General features: G+C 44.0%; 1 protein-coding gene across 1 annotated transcript; it reads left to right on the top strand.

Annotated features, from left to right (window-relative positions):
- Positions 1-113: 113 nt before the first annotated feature.
- Positions 114-11559, top strand: otc (ornithine transcarbamylase). Its single transcript, XM_042071120.1, has 10 exons — positions 114-301; positions 588-726; positions 953-1034; positions 3234-3321; positions 6148-6301; positions 9724-9846; positions 10049-10102; positions 10223-10372; positions 10795-10932; positions 11245-11559. The coding sequence occupies exons 1-10, from the start codon at positions 240-242 to the stop codon at positions 11302-11304; spliced, it is 1050 nt and encodes a 349-aa protein (XP_041927054.1). The 5' UTR covers positions 114-239; the 3' UTR covers positions 11305-11559.
- Positions 11560-15195: the final 3636 nt, after the last annotated feature.

Genomic DNA, 15195 nt, shown 5'->3' with positions numbered 1-15195 from the left:
ATCAGATGTCTTTCAGATTTTGTAATCGTTCAACGACAGATTCTTATTTATTTATTTATTCATTCATTCAGGCTATTTCTCGTGCATTCATACCACGCCCACTTTGGCTGCTGGGGGGTGGGGGCAACATGCTGACTGACACACGCGGAGATCGCCTGTCGGAGCTGGGTGTGGACGTGGATGGAGTTGTTACTCTTCACTCAACGCTGTAGATATTCGCTTTAACCCTTTGTGTCACCATGTTCGCCCTCAGAAAGTCTCTAACGTGCACCCTGAGAACTTTTTACGTGAGAAACTTTAGGTAAGCCGCCAACCGTGAGTGAAATCACCACACAACATAACGGTTCAGGAGAATGAATGAAAGCCTAGCAGTTACGGGTTGGGGGTAGCTTAATGTTACCACCAGAGCTAAATTTGGTGGGTGGGCTGAAAGGGAACTCCCGGCTAACGTGAACACATTCATCTGGTAATATCGACATATCGCACGTGCTCTACTAACCCACATGCTTTCTCTACAGTAAACTGATTGGAGGGAAGTAGTGTTTACATCAGTACTCTGTTGTTATGGTCTTGTGTGCTGCTGTCAGGGCTTGTGCGGCTGCTCAGAGTGCAGTCAGTCTGAAGGACCGCAGCTTTCTCACGCTCAAAGACTTCAACCCGGACGAGATCAAACACATTCTGTGGGTCTCCGCGGACCTGAAGAAGAGGATCAAGCATGAGGGACAGGTAGTCACACACACACACACACACAGGCCCAATTAAAATGAACATCATCCTGTTATTTTGTAGCCTACTGTAGGGCCAGCATTTGGCCCCTGGAGCTAGCTACTCTAGTCTATGCAATCTGATTAGCACTGATGTATATCTAATTAGCACTGCATTGACATGCTAGACTTGTATAGATTGATACAGATGAATAAAAGGTGATTAACTCTCCTCTGGGATTGCCCAGTATCTTCCTCTCCTGCAAGGGAAATCCATCGCTATGATATTTGAGAAGAGAAGTACGAGGACCCGGATGTCTACTGAGACAGGTGCCACATACACACACACACACACACACATGCACAAAAACACACACACGCACCTGCACAAAAATACACTCTCACACACCTGCACAAAAACACACTCTCTCTCACACACACACACGCACACACACGCACGTCCAGTTGAGCACACCCTATTGGTTATATTTTAGATAGCTGGGCACATGGCTCATTAATAGAGGAAGAGTACTTGTGAAGAGCATACACATGTCTGGGTTGGTAATATGAAGCTGTGTGTGTGTGTGTGTGTGTGTGGTGTCTGGTGAAGGCAGGCTCCACTAAAGCCATCTGAGTGAACCAGTGTGTGTTCTGCCACTTGCACATGCCTAACTCCACTCACACAAATAAACTGCTGAGCTAGCTGTCTGTCTTTCTCTATATATCCTCCCTTTTCTCTCTCACCACCCCCCCCCCCCCCCCTCTCTCTCTTTATCTCTCTCCCTCTCTCTTACCACCCTCCCTCTCTCTCTCTCTTTCTTTTTTATCTCTCTATCTCTCTCCCTCTCTCTTACCACCCTCCCTCTCTCTCTCTTTCTTTTTTATCTCTCTATCTCTCTCCCTCTCTCTCACCATCCCCCCTCTCTCTCTCTAAGCGCTTTCAGACATACGTGTAAGACCGGAGGTTCTGCCGATGTTAAACGGTGGGGCCGTATATCTGAACGACATAACCGGTCATGTGGAAGTCCGAATTTAGCCCGTTGTTCTACTACTCCCCCCCCAAGTATTTCCTCCGGACATTATGTAAATGTGCTGTGTCTGAACGAGGCGTAGAACATGCGGTTAAAATTCACACCTAGTGAGAGGGCGTGTCTTTTCTCTCGTGCGTCCATGTGGTAGATCTGACTTAAATGCCAGTGTTATGATGGAGTGGCATAGTGCTGTCCAGAAAATCTCTGACCTGGAAAGATGCAGACATCACGGAGCTACTGTCCATGAGGGCAGACAGCATTGTGATAGAACACATGAAGGGAACGGCAAGAGACGTTGTAACCTACAACTGCATGGCAAGGCCAAACAAATTCAAAAGACTGAATCACCATAAGCAGAAGGACTTGAAAAGGCAGTAGCCTACAGCGACGTCGTTGACGACAATAACAGGAGTATTTAATAAATTGTTAGCCAACACGGTTTTCTGTTCATTGATACCTCGCTGAGCTCGCTGATATTTGTTGAGCATATATGCCTAGAGAAAATGAAAACGAAGAAAAGCCAACTTTGTTCCAAGCTCCTTACGTAAATGCAATAGACACATGGGGAGAGGATGCTTTTGGAAAAAATAAACCATGAAAAAACGAACAACTTCACTGTTATGTTAGTATTTTGTTTGTTGCTGAAAAACGTTGTATGATGGCCTTGAAGTCTTGAGTTAGCCTACTGAATTGGTAGCCTACCATAAAGTTTGTGCATGCTCTCTCTCCAACGCAAACCAGATGTGGGGTTCTATAGCCAAGTAATTCTGGTAGGCTACATAACGTTGAAAACAGATAAATGTGTTTATTCGAAGCACACATACAAATACTGTTTGCTTACTTGACTAGCCTACTTCAAGTATTAGCCTACGCACAATAGATTTCTCTTCTTTAGCCTACATAATGCATAGGCTACACTTTGTAAACAAAAAGCAGCTGACAGGCAGCGGCCGCATATATTCTGCGTCATATCTCGCATCTTGTGAACTCTACAAGCCCTCACTCGACAACCACACGGAGATTCTGTAATGTGCGTTCACACATAGGTCCGTATAAGGTCAGTATAAGGTCCGCAGGTTAGCATCATATCTGAGTCATCCGAAAGGGTAGGACCTCCGTTTGACAAACCTTCGCATGTACTCCGGAGGTTATATCTGAAAGCGCTTTTTATCTCTCTATCTCTCTCCCTCTCTCTCACCACCCCCCCTCTCTGTATCTCTCTCTCTCTCTTTCTTTTTTTTATCTCTCTATCACTCTCCCTTTCTCTCACTACCCTCCCTCTCGCTCTCTATCTCTTCACCCTGTTTTTTTATTTTTGTCACTCTTTCTCTCCCTCTCTTCTATCTCTCCATCTCTCTTTTCTTCTGCCACCCCCCCCGCCCTCTCCTGTGTCGTAGGCTTCACTCTGCTAACCTTCTCTCTCTCTTTCTCTCTCTCTCTCTTTCTCTCTCTCTCTCTTTCTCTCTCCATCTCTCTATCCTCCCCTCCTGGGTTGTAGGCTTCGCTCTGCTGGGGGGACATCCATGTTTCCTCACACCTCAGGACATTCACCTCGGGGTCAACGAGAGCACCAAGGACACAGCCAGGTGACACACACACACACACACACACACACACACAAATACACACACATACACACACACAAACACACATACACACACACGCACACACAAATACACGCTGAAACAGCTCTATTCATTCATTTATAAACACTCACACACACACACACACACAAACAGACACTACACAAGTGTACTATTAGGTGAAAATACAATTACAAATCCATGCTCACATTTCCTCTCATATATACAGTATTACACACACATATTACATTTCCTCTCATATAACACACACACACACACACACACACACACACACACACACACACACACATCCCATTTCCTCTCATATATAACACACACACACATTGTGTGTTCTCTCACATATATAACACACATACATCACATGTCCTCTCGTATATATAACACACACACACACACACACACACACATATCACATGTCCTCTCATAAAGTACCCTCCAGAATTATTGGCACCTCTGCTAATTTGACTGAAAAAAGAAATTTAAAATGATCTTTTGGAATCTTAATGCCTTAAGTAAAAAAATGAGGAAGTATTCAACCTTTAAGGACACCAATTTTCTTTGTGAATGAATAATTTATCATAAATAAATAAATGTTATAAATAAATGTTCTTCCTTAAAATACAAGGGTCATAAGTATTGGCACTCCTACGTTAAATTCCCATAGAGGCAGGCAGATTTTTATTTTTAAAGGCCAGTTATTTAATGGATCCAGGATACTATGCATCCTGATAAAGTTCCCTTGGCCTTTGGAATTAAAATAGCCCCACATCATCACATACCCTTCACCATACCTAGAGATTGGCATGGTTTTATTTCAGTTAGCCTATTAGCTCAATGCAAATCAAACCAGCTAATAGGCACATATCACATTTCCTCTTGTATATAACACACACACACACATATCACATGTCCTCTCGTATATAACACACACACACATATCACATGTCCTCTAGTATATAACACACATACACACACACACACATATCACATGTCCTCTTGTATATAACACATACACACACACATCACATGTCCTCTTGTATAACACACACACACACACACATATCACATGTCCTCTCGTATATAACCAGGGCTTTGAACCAGAATGTTTTGCCAATTGGTTCGTTCTGAACAGAAACATTATTTTTAACGTTTCCGGTTTTAGTTCCCACCCTAAATTTGACGTTCCCGAATCGGTTAGAACAAAAAAAATATTGTTCCTGAACCGGTTAATAGCGTTCCATATCAGCTGTGGACAAAAATATATGTATGCTTTCAAACTGGCTATTAATAGTCAAAATATTGTCTTTTAGACTCTATCCTTCAGCAAACATCATAAAACACTAGGCCTCTGCTTTATACAAGCTGCACCAGTGTCTTCCTATAGCCTTTAGCCTGAATAATTTCCTGGTCAAACAAAAAATGTTGTCATATGTATGTACATGTATATAACACACACATCACATGTTCTCTCACATATATAACACACACACATATCACATTTTCTCTCATATGTATAACACACATAACACATACATACACATATAGTTGTGTGTGTGCATGTCCCTTCTCTTGACTCTGTGTATGTGTGTGCCTGTGTATGTGTGTGCGTGTGACTCTGTGTGTGTGTGCCTGTGACTCTGTGTGTATGTGTGTGCCTGTGACTGTGTGTGCGTGTGACTCTGTGTGTGTGTGTATGTGTGTGCCTGTGACTCTGTGTGTATGTGTGTGCCTGTGATTGTGTGTGTGCCTGTGATTCTGTGTGTGTGTGTGTGCCTGTGACTCTGTGTGTGTGTGTGTGCGCATGTGACTGTGTGTGTGTGTGTGCCTGTGACTCTGTGTATGTGTGTGCCTGTGTGTGTTCCTGTGACTCTGTGTGTGTGTGTGTGCGCATGTGACTGTGTGTGTGTGCCTGTGACTGTGTGTGTCCCTGTGACTCTGTGTGTGTGTGTGTGCGCATGTGACTGTGTGTGTGTGTGTGCCTGTGACTCTGTGTGTGTGTGTGTGCCTGTGACTCTGTGTGTCCCTGTGACTCTGTGTGTGTGTGTGTGTGTGTGTGTGCGCATGTGACTGTGTGTGTGTGTGTGTGTGCGCATGTGACTGTGTGTGTGTGTGTGCGCGCATGTGACTGTGTGTGTGTGTATGTGCGCATGTGACTGTGTGTGTGTGTGTGTGTGCGCATGTGACTGTGTGTGTGTGTGTGCGCATGTGACTGTGTGTGTGTGTGTGTGCGCATGTGACTGTGTGTGTGTGTGTGTGCGCATGTGACTGTGACTGTGTGTGTGTGTTTGTGTGTGTGTGTGTGTGTGTGTGTGTGCGCGCGCATGTGACTGTGACTGTGTGTGTGCCTGTGACTCTGTGTGTGTGTGCGCATGTGACTGTGTGTGTGTGTGCCTGTGACTCTATGTGTGTGTGTGCTTGTGACTCTGTGTATGTGTGTGCCTGTGACTGTGTGTGTCCCTGTGACTCTGTGTGTGTGTGTGTGCCTGTGACTGTGTGTGTCCCTGTGACTCTGTGTGTGTGCCTGTGACTGTGTGTGTCCCTGTGACTCTGTGTGTATGTGTGTGCCTGTGACTGTGTGTGACTCTGTGTGTGTGTGTGTGCCTGTGACTGTGTGTGTCCCTGTGACTCTGTGTGTGTGTGCCTGTGACTGTGTGTGTCCCTGTGACTCTGTGACTGTGTGTGTGTGTGCGCATGTGACTGTGTATGTGTGTGTGTGCGCATGTGACTCTGTATGTGTGTGTGTGCGCATGTGAGTGTGTGTGTACCTGTGACTGTGTGTGTGTGTGTGTGTGTGTGTGTGCACTACAGGGTTCTGGCTGGCTTTGCTGACGTGGTGCTAGCACGTGTCTACAGTCATTCTACTCTAGAGGAGCTGACCAATGAGGCGCCCATTCCCATCATCAACGGCCTATCAGATCTCTACCACCCCATACAGATCCTCGCTGACCTGCTGACCCTACAGGTTAGGGTGCATCATTTGCCCCAATTTTGGAAATTCAACTTGTACCCAATTTTAAAATGTGACAATACTAATGAAAAGAAAATGTGTAGAATATTAGCTGGATTGAATAGTATCTAAGGGGTCCACCAAGCCTCTAAAGTTGCTTCTTAGCAGAGCCTGTATCCCCGCTCTGGAAAAATCAGTTTTTCGTAAATAACTTCCAAAATAATGCATTTAGGCCTACAGTGTCAATGAGAGTTGAATATAAATGTGGCTATTGCACATCTTTTGGTACCAGTCTGATATCTCTAGCTTCATTGGTTTCTAAAATATTGCATTTTCCCCCTATTTTTAGTGTAGCGATATGTCCCAATATCTATAAAAAGCAGATGTGAAGGTAGTCCAGTCATGGTCTTATATGAAAATCCTTTTTTTCATATTAATATAAGTATAAATATAAGTATATATACTCTTTTGATCTCGTGAGGGAAATTTGGTCTCTGCATTTATCCCAATCCGTGAATTAGTGAAACACACTAGTGAAGCACACAGTGAGGTGAAGCACACACTAATCCCGGCGCAGTGAGCTGCCTGCTACAACAGTGGCGCTCGGGGAGCAGTGAGGGGTTACAGTAGGTGCCAGTAGGGGGTTACAGTAGGTGACTTCAGCCATGCCTACTGGTCGGGGTTTGAACCAGCAACCCTCTGGTTACAAGTCCGAACCGCTACAAAGATCACACACTCTTTACATGTTTCCCTTTCTCTTCCTCAGGTTTGGTGTTTTCTTTCTGTCTGCTTCCACCACCTGTAGAACATTCTGGTAGTTATTCTCCTCTTGCAGAGCCTATGTAGTCTGTGCTGAGCTTCACATTACGCTCTGCGCTGTCATTGACCACATGCATGGACTCTTAGTGAATCAAGGTCTCATCTTGGTGGTTGCAGTGTTCAGTGGCTGTTGACGCATCATGGAACGACCTGCAGTTCTTCAAGAATTTGCTTCGGTATTCACATGTTTCAGCAGTGATCTCCAGGAGTGCAATGAAGGCCTTTGAGAGACACCAGTGATACTTCAGCACAAGAAATCCCTGGCCACCAGCTTGCCTGCTGTCAAACCATCTACCTCCTGCACATGTCCAAATGACAGATATGGCTCAGGTTTCGGCAAGCCCAAATTGCCAGGAAAGATAACCCAAAAGACGACACTAGCAAACCTGGGACCTGATTTGTGGTATATCTTTCATCTTCTGCAGCTGGACCCTGCTTTCCTCACCACTGACATCTCAACCTGGCCTGCTCACCCAGCCTACAAGGAGGCCTTGATTCACTTGGAGTCCATGAATGTGGTCAATGACAGCGTAATGTGAAGCTCAGCACAGACTAGGCTCTGCAAGAGGCAAAGAACATTACCAGAATGTTCTGCACAGAGAGAAAACCCCAAACCTGAGGAAGAGGAAGGGAAACATGTAAAGAGTGTGTGTTCTTTGATGTTAAAACATCAACATCATGTGGTGGTTAGTTATTAAGAATTATGTATGTTCTATCTATTCATGGATTACCCATTTGCTCAGTCATATAATATGTTTGTAGGAGGTTTACAGTTTGTCTTACACTTTGAAATGTAAAGTGTTCATAGTTCTAGAATATGGTAATGTTAGTTAATGGAATATAATTTAAGATTTTATTGATAGCTTACTTTCATGCTGTTATTATGGAAAATCCATGTGAAATGATGAAAATCCATGTGAAATGACAACTGCCATATCTCAGGAAGCAATAAAGATAGAGACACACAGCTGGCACCAAATGATGCGCAATGTACATATTTATATTCAACTTTCTTTGACATTATATGGCTAGATCTATTATTTTTGCTGTTATTTAAGAAAAAAATGATATTTGTATATCAGTTGTTAGTTGGAAACTTCAGAGGCTCGGTGGACCCCTTAGATATCAATAGAATTTTATAAAATTTCTCATGGAAGTTTAATTTAGTTAGTGTAAAAAATCTATTCTAGGTACAGATTGATTTTCAAAAAAACTGAAAAAAGTGGGGCAAATGATGCACCCTACTACAGGTACACACACACACACACACACACACACACACACACACACACGGGCGCGCACACACACACACACACACACACACACACACACACACACACACCTCTACCACCCCATACAGATCCTCGCCGACCTGCTCACCCTACAGGTACACACACACACACACACGCACACTCCCAGTGGTGCAAAAAGTGGGTATGCGCTATCGCTATATGCGGCGCATAGGGGCGCAGCACCGTGGGGCGCCAAACGATGGTAAAAAAAAAATATATAATATATTTGGTATATTCTATAAGTAGCTACTGTTGTATGTTTCTAAATCATTTCTGCATTTCCTCAATGTTAAATAACATTTTAGAGGACTAACAGGCTAGAGCAGGCGCCCTATCTCATAAGATTCCATCATAGAATTTTGACATAGAAGAGGGAGTGGGGGCGCCGTGAGCGCTGGGTGAGCAGGTACGAGTCGTGAGTTTTCGTCTATGGAAAAAGATGATACAGCAAAAAAGCTGTCGGGGGCTAAACATAGAAAAAGAAAGAGGGAAAATGAGATGGCATGTCAAGGGATGCGACAGTATTAAATAAGTGGACGGTGAAAAGCAACAGGTAGGATTTAAAGTGATGACGTCTGTACTTGGAGGCTTGCAAATATGAATGTTAACAGACTAGCGTTTGCTAAGCATATGCCGATTGAAACATAACCTATTCCATTAAGATAGCTAGTGGCTACCATGCTCATACTGAACTTTTAATGGCAAACTGCAAACAGAAATGTCACGCTAGCAACAACTCATTACATGTTTCCATTTCCTACCAATAGCTTAATATTGTGCTGATAATGTGGCAAACAAAGGCTAGAGTTGGATCAGCCTTATCCTTTGTGAGCAACAGCTGGCAAAAGGACGTTATGAGAACTGTTTAGACTCTTAAAGTGACAATGCACCATTTAACAATACTTCAAGTTCCTCAAATTGGCAGAATTTCTAAAAAAAAAAAAAAATTACACTAACAGTGTAAACTATTGGCCTTTTGTTTTACTTTAGTTGTTTGTGTTTTTTTTTTTTTGGGGGGGGGGGGGGGGGGGCACCAATTTGTTGTTGCATACCCCTCAAAAAATGTGTGCACACACACCTCTACCACCTCAAATTGGTGTTAGCAGACAGGTAGGCACACACTCACACACAGATATAGAATCACTTACTCACTCTTTTTCATTTAAGTAAAGGTATTCACCCTGATGCTATATTCCGTGTGTGTGTACGTCCACGTGCGTGTGTGTGTGTGTGTGTGTGTGTACGTGCGTGCGTGTGTGTGTGTGTGTGTGTGTGTGTGTGTGTGTGTGTGTGTACGTGCGTGCGTGTGTGTCCACTGTTTGTCAGGAACATTATGGCTCCTTGTCAGGGCTCACCGTAACGTGGATTGGCGATGGGAACAATGTGCTGCACTCCCTGATGATGTCATTGGCCAAGCTGAACGTCAATCTGAGAGTGGCAACGCCCAAGGTCCGCCTTCGCCCTGAACTGAGTATTATGAAGACGTTTCAAAACAAAGCAAATAAGCCTGCTGTGTGTGTGTGTGTGTGTGTGTGTGTGTGCGTGTGCGTGTGCGTGTGCGTGTGCGTGTGCGTGTGCGTGTGTCTGTGTGTGTGTGTGTGTGTGTGTGTGTGTGTGTGTGTGTGTATTAACTCATCCGTTGGTGTTTCAGGGTTATGAGCCTGACAGCCAAGTACTCAAAGAGGCACAGAGACTCTCCAAACAGGTAAAATGAGTGTGTGTGTGTGTGTGCCTGCGCAATGTGTGTCCACAGCAGTATGGTGGCCTGTTTGTATCCTCCCTGTCTGACATCCCATCTGACATGGGTGTGACATCACTTCCTCAGTACGGGACGGAGCTGTTCCTGACCTCTGACCCCGTGGAGGCGGCGCGCGGGTCCAACGTGCTGGTGACGGACACGTGGGTCAGCATGGGCCAGGAGGAGGAGAAGAAGCAGCGCCTGCGAGATTTCCACGGTTACCAGATCACCATGGAGGTACAGCATCATGCACTTTTTGCTCTCATTATGTTTTGTTGAGAGAGAGAGAGAGAGAGAGAGAGAGAGAGGCACTAGAGACCCCCCCCCCTCCCTAACAAACACACACAACAGACAAAAGCACACAGACACACACAAAAACACACAAATGTCTCTGAATCACTGTTTTAAACCATTTACGTTATATACTGTATCATTTGATTGGACTTCTGTGGCTGTAGTAGGTCAGTGGCCAGTCACCTGACGCTGTGGGATAGTCTGATTGGCTCTCTGACGCTGTGGGGGTGTCTGATTGGTTCTCTGACGCTGTGGGATAGTCTGATTGGTTCTCTAACGCTGTGGGGGTGTCTGATTGGCTCTCGACGCTGTGGGGGTGTCTGATTGGCGCTCTAACGCTGTGGGGTTTTCTGATTGGCTCTCAGACAGGAAGCGTGGCATCCCCTGACTGGACGTTCCTGCACTGTCTCCCACGGAAGGCGGAGGAGGTGAACGACGAGGTGTTCTACTCTCCACGTTCTCTCGTCTTCCCCGAGGCCGAGAACCGCAAGTGGACCATAATGGTAAACTAGAACAAACAGAGAGTGTGTGTGGACCATAATGGTAAACTTGAACAGAGTGTGTGTGTGTACCATAATGGTAAACTTGGACAGAGAGTGTGTGTGGACCATAATGGTAAACTTGAACAGAGAGTGTGTGTGGACCATAATGGTAAACTTGGACAGAGAGTGTGTGTGGACCATAATGGTAAACTTGGACAGACTGTTTTACATTTGTCATTTGTTTTTGTGTGTTGTAAAAATATGTATCTGTGTGTGTACCAAAGCTTAGTTAGTTCCCTCAATGTGTGTGTGTGTGTGTGTGTGTGCTGTCAGGGTTTGATGGTGTCCCTGATGACAGACTACACCCCTAAGAGTCCTCCACTGAAGATCTGAAAATCCACCTATTCAGCAGGTCACAGTAAACCTCACTTTGGACCAGATCGGTTCCTGATGTGGCCCTGATCTGGCACTGTTCCGGCCCAGTTCTGGGGCAGTTCTGGGGCAGTGCCGGTCTTGAGATGTGCCATCTTGTGCACTGTCCCGTCTTTACTCTGTCATGTGGTCTCAGCCATGTTGCTGTGTGTGTGTGTGTGTGTGTGTGTGTGTGTGTGTTAAGAAACATGCATTAAAGGCTCTGGTTTGATCAAATACTACTCTTGGACCAGGATTTTTAATTCCTCAGAGTCTGCGAGCTAATGGTGGATGTTTATAGGGGTCAGTTCCAGCACAGCGCCCTGAACCCTGAGACCCTGGCCAGTAGGAACAGCTGAAGTGCCCTTGAGCAAGGCACCTAACCCCTCACTGCTCCCCGAGCGCCGCTGTTGTTGCAGGCAGCTCACTGCGTCGGGATTAGTGTGTGCTTCACCTTGCTGTGTGTTCACTTTGTGCTGAGTGTGTTTCACTAATTCACGGATTGGGATAAATGCAGAGACCAAATTTCCCTCAGAAGATTATATATACTTACTTATACTTAGTTACAATCACAATTGATTCACAAGTTCTATCAAATATCTTAGCACATTTTAAAGCAACACCAAAGAACTTTCCCTCTGTCGCACGCATGCTATTTGTTTATCCAGCACCGGCTTTGCAAATAACAACGTCCACAGACAAGGTAGAATATGTTACATGATTTATGAAAGTACGATGTATTGCGACATCAAACGCAAGTCAAATTTGTAGTTTCTTATGTCTCATTCCATTGAACTACAGATCCGCTACCCGATCTGGCAAACTTACATAGTGCGGTTATAGCCGATAGAGGGCCGCGTAGCAAATGCAGAAGTGCCGTTCACCCTGTTACAAGTTGATGAACCACTGAAACTATTTTGGAAACAAAAAAACTCTTTGGTGTTGCTTTAAAGCCCCACAACCCTCCCACCCAATACACTTAATATTAAGTTGAGAGAGGAAAAACAGGATGGGAAAAGGATGCATTTGATTGATTGTCAAGCTCAAATGTAAATAACCTTTCACCAATATCAAAGACTACTGACTGAAGAAAACTGTATGTTGTAGTGTTTGTCTACCAGTAGAGGGAGCTGTTGATCTACAGATAGCCCAGACAGTTCTTCCTTCATCACACTTATTATGACCGCCGCGCAGCGAAGCGGCGGTCATATAGGTTTAGTCAGATTTTTTTTTTTTTTTTTTTTTTCTTTTTCGCATGCCCAAATTTCCGTCAATGATTCCCGGGACACTGAAAGACCGGGGTACACGAAACTTGGTGGACATGTAACCCCACATGGATAGCATGGAACCATCGTTTTTCGTTTTGATCTGTAGCCCCCCCGCTGAATTGGACCCCCCGAAAGGAGGGTAGGGCAGACACAGTTTTCTGTGAATATCTCGAAAACCGTAGGGTTTAGGAGGACCATTTTTTTTTGTATGTTGATCTCAAGGGGCCATGTCAACCCATTCCATAACCACTCATTTCATGTATAGCGCCACCTAGTTAAACACAAAAAAGTAAAAATGAGGTGGTGTAATTGAAGGTATCTGTGACCTAACATAGTCAAAACTGCACGAAATTGGAAGTGTGGGATCATTATGACACCCTCTGTATGCACGCCAAGTTTTGTGGAATTCCGTTCATGGGGGGCCACACAATAAATTAATTTATGTTACTATACACCAACTGGCCTGTAGGTGGCCGGAGACAGTTTTCTGTGAATATCTCGAGAACCGTAGGGCCTAGGAGGTCCACCTTTTTTTTGTGTGTTGGTCTTAAGGGGGCATGTCAACCCATCCCATTACCACTTATTTCATGTATAGCGCCACCTAGTTAAAAATTAAAAAGCAAAAAATTAGGTGTTTTCATCTCAATATCTCTGGCTGACAAGGTCAAAACTGCACGAAATTAAAAGTGTAGGATCATTATGACACCCTCTGAATGCATGCCAAGTTTTGTGTACTTTCGTTCATGGGGGGCCTTACAATAAAATAATTTATGTGTACATTTAGTGACGTACACCAACAAGAATTCCCGGGACACTGAAAGACCGGGGTACACAAAACTTGGTGGGCATGTACCCCCACATGGATAGCATGGAACCGTCATTTTTCGTTTTCATCTGCAGCCCCCCCGCTGGACTGGACCCCCCGAAAGGAGGGTAGGGCAGACACAGTTCTCTGTGAATCTTTTATGGTATGTTGGTCTCAAGGGCCCACATCAACCTGGCTCATAATCACTCATTTGTGATTTCCCCCCCCCCCCCCGGTAAAAAATGAAAATCAGTAGGATTAAAAGAAAGCCAAAATAAATATTCATCATCATCATCATGGCTGCATTTTCAGTATTGGCGAGAAGTAGTCGTTTGTCCACTAGATGGCGCATCGTTGCAGTGAGACGTAATTTTGATGGAAGTTAAAAGTGGGTTGGAAAAAACAATGGACGCTTCATACAAGGACTGTAATTTACTGCAGCGAACATCTAATAAGGATAGGACGATGTTCACATGAAGTGTAATTCCCATTTCTTCTTGAAGCCGAAATAAATCTGAGGATGTTTATCGGACATGCTTGGTTTTTACTGCAGGTACGTTAATCTTGTAATATCAATAAGGACCTAGGTAATGTTACCGTTAGCATTGGTTGAGTGATGGAGGCATTTGATTTATTGCATTTGTAGAAAACTATAAATGCGGTTATACCAAGCAAATGTATAGCAGCACTGTTTGTATCTTTCGACTGTCATTTATTGCACGTGCTACAAAATCATTCTGTGCAATGGAAGATTTACCAACGTTACACCGGTCTGATACAGTTTTGCCTATACATGCGTGAGACTGAGACGCCTGTTTATTTTGTTTTAAGTGCGTGCAGGGTGTGAGAGGGGAATCGATGTGCTTTGATTACAGCTTGGTAGTTGTAGTCTGTGAAATTAAAAAGCACGTGTGTGTGAAGTATCCAAACAATGACACCTTCATTTCATTATGGCTGCTTTAGCAAAACACCTTAAGCTACTGTGTAGTGGGTCCCATTTAGAAGTGGCTACTTCATTCGCGCTTTCCTTGACTCATGGAGCTGCGTGAATGTTATTACAACTTTTCGCCACGATATGACAGTTTAAGTCCGCTTGATACTGTAAGGCGTAAGCCATTGGTTTCCAAAGGAGATTTTATTTGTGTCGCCAGCATAGCCTATTGACAATTTATGTTGTAAATAGGCCTACCTTATAATCCTACCTGTAGTTTAGGGAAGCTAACAGCTTTCTATTAGGATCTAGTTTGTTAGTTACCGTTTTGTCATAACTCCCTGATGCATTTTTGCATTTAGAATAGCCAGAGCGTGTATATCTCAATCGGAAAATTAAACAATATCGGGTGCCTATGGACTAGGCTGGGTGAACCCAGCCTGATCTGCCCGCTATTTATTTTTTGATTTCTTAAAAGATTGAGCTTGGTCTGATGAAAGCCAGACTAGCCATGGACCTCAGTTAAACAATGCAAGGGAACATGAATCAGCCTATATTTGCACTAACAATAACGGACAAAAGCTCTTCAACTTTGGCCCGTTAAAATGTGTATGAACAGTCTAGCGACGCATTTCATCAAGGCCCATTTGGACATGTCAGTTATTTGCACCACTGGTTAGATGTAAAACAGCATTTCGTTTCAGACTAGGCTACTGTTACTTAATTTGTGCATTAACAATAACGTTTCAGACTACTGTTACTTAATTTGTGCATTGACAATAAAGTATTACATGAACTAAAGATGACTAAAATCTTATGTAAGAAGAAGAAACATTCACAAAAAATCCATCCATCCAAAAATGACCTTT

This window comes from Alosa sapidissima, chromosome 2 (assembly GCF_018492685.1).
Source record: "Alosa sapidissima isolate fAloSap1 chromosome 2, fAloSap1.pri, whole genome shotgun sequence".
Lineage (NCBI taxonomy): Eukaryota > Metazoa > Chordata > Actinopteri > Clupeiformes > Clupeidae > Alosa > Alosa sapidissima.
The sequence above is the reverse complement of the archived record's forward strand: the minus strand, read 5'-3'. Positions and strand labels throughout refer to the sequence as shown.

Coding starts and splice junctions, on each gene's coding strand:
- otc (XM_042071120.1), top strand. CDS start 240: ATGTTCGCCCTCAGAAAGTCTCTAACGTGCACCCTGAGAACTTTTTAC. Junction 1,035..3,233: donor CCGGATGTCTACTGAGACAG/GTGCCACATACA, acceptor CCTGGGTTGTAG/GCTTCGCTCTGCTGGGGGGA. Junction 10,103..10,222: donor CACAGAGACTCTCCAAACAG/GTAAAATGAGTG, acceptor TCACTTCCTCAG/TACGGGACGGAGCTGTTCCT.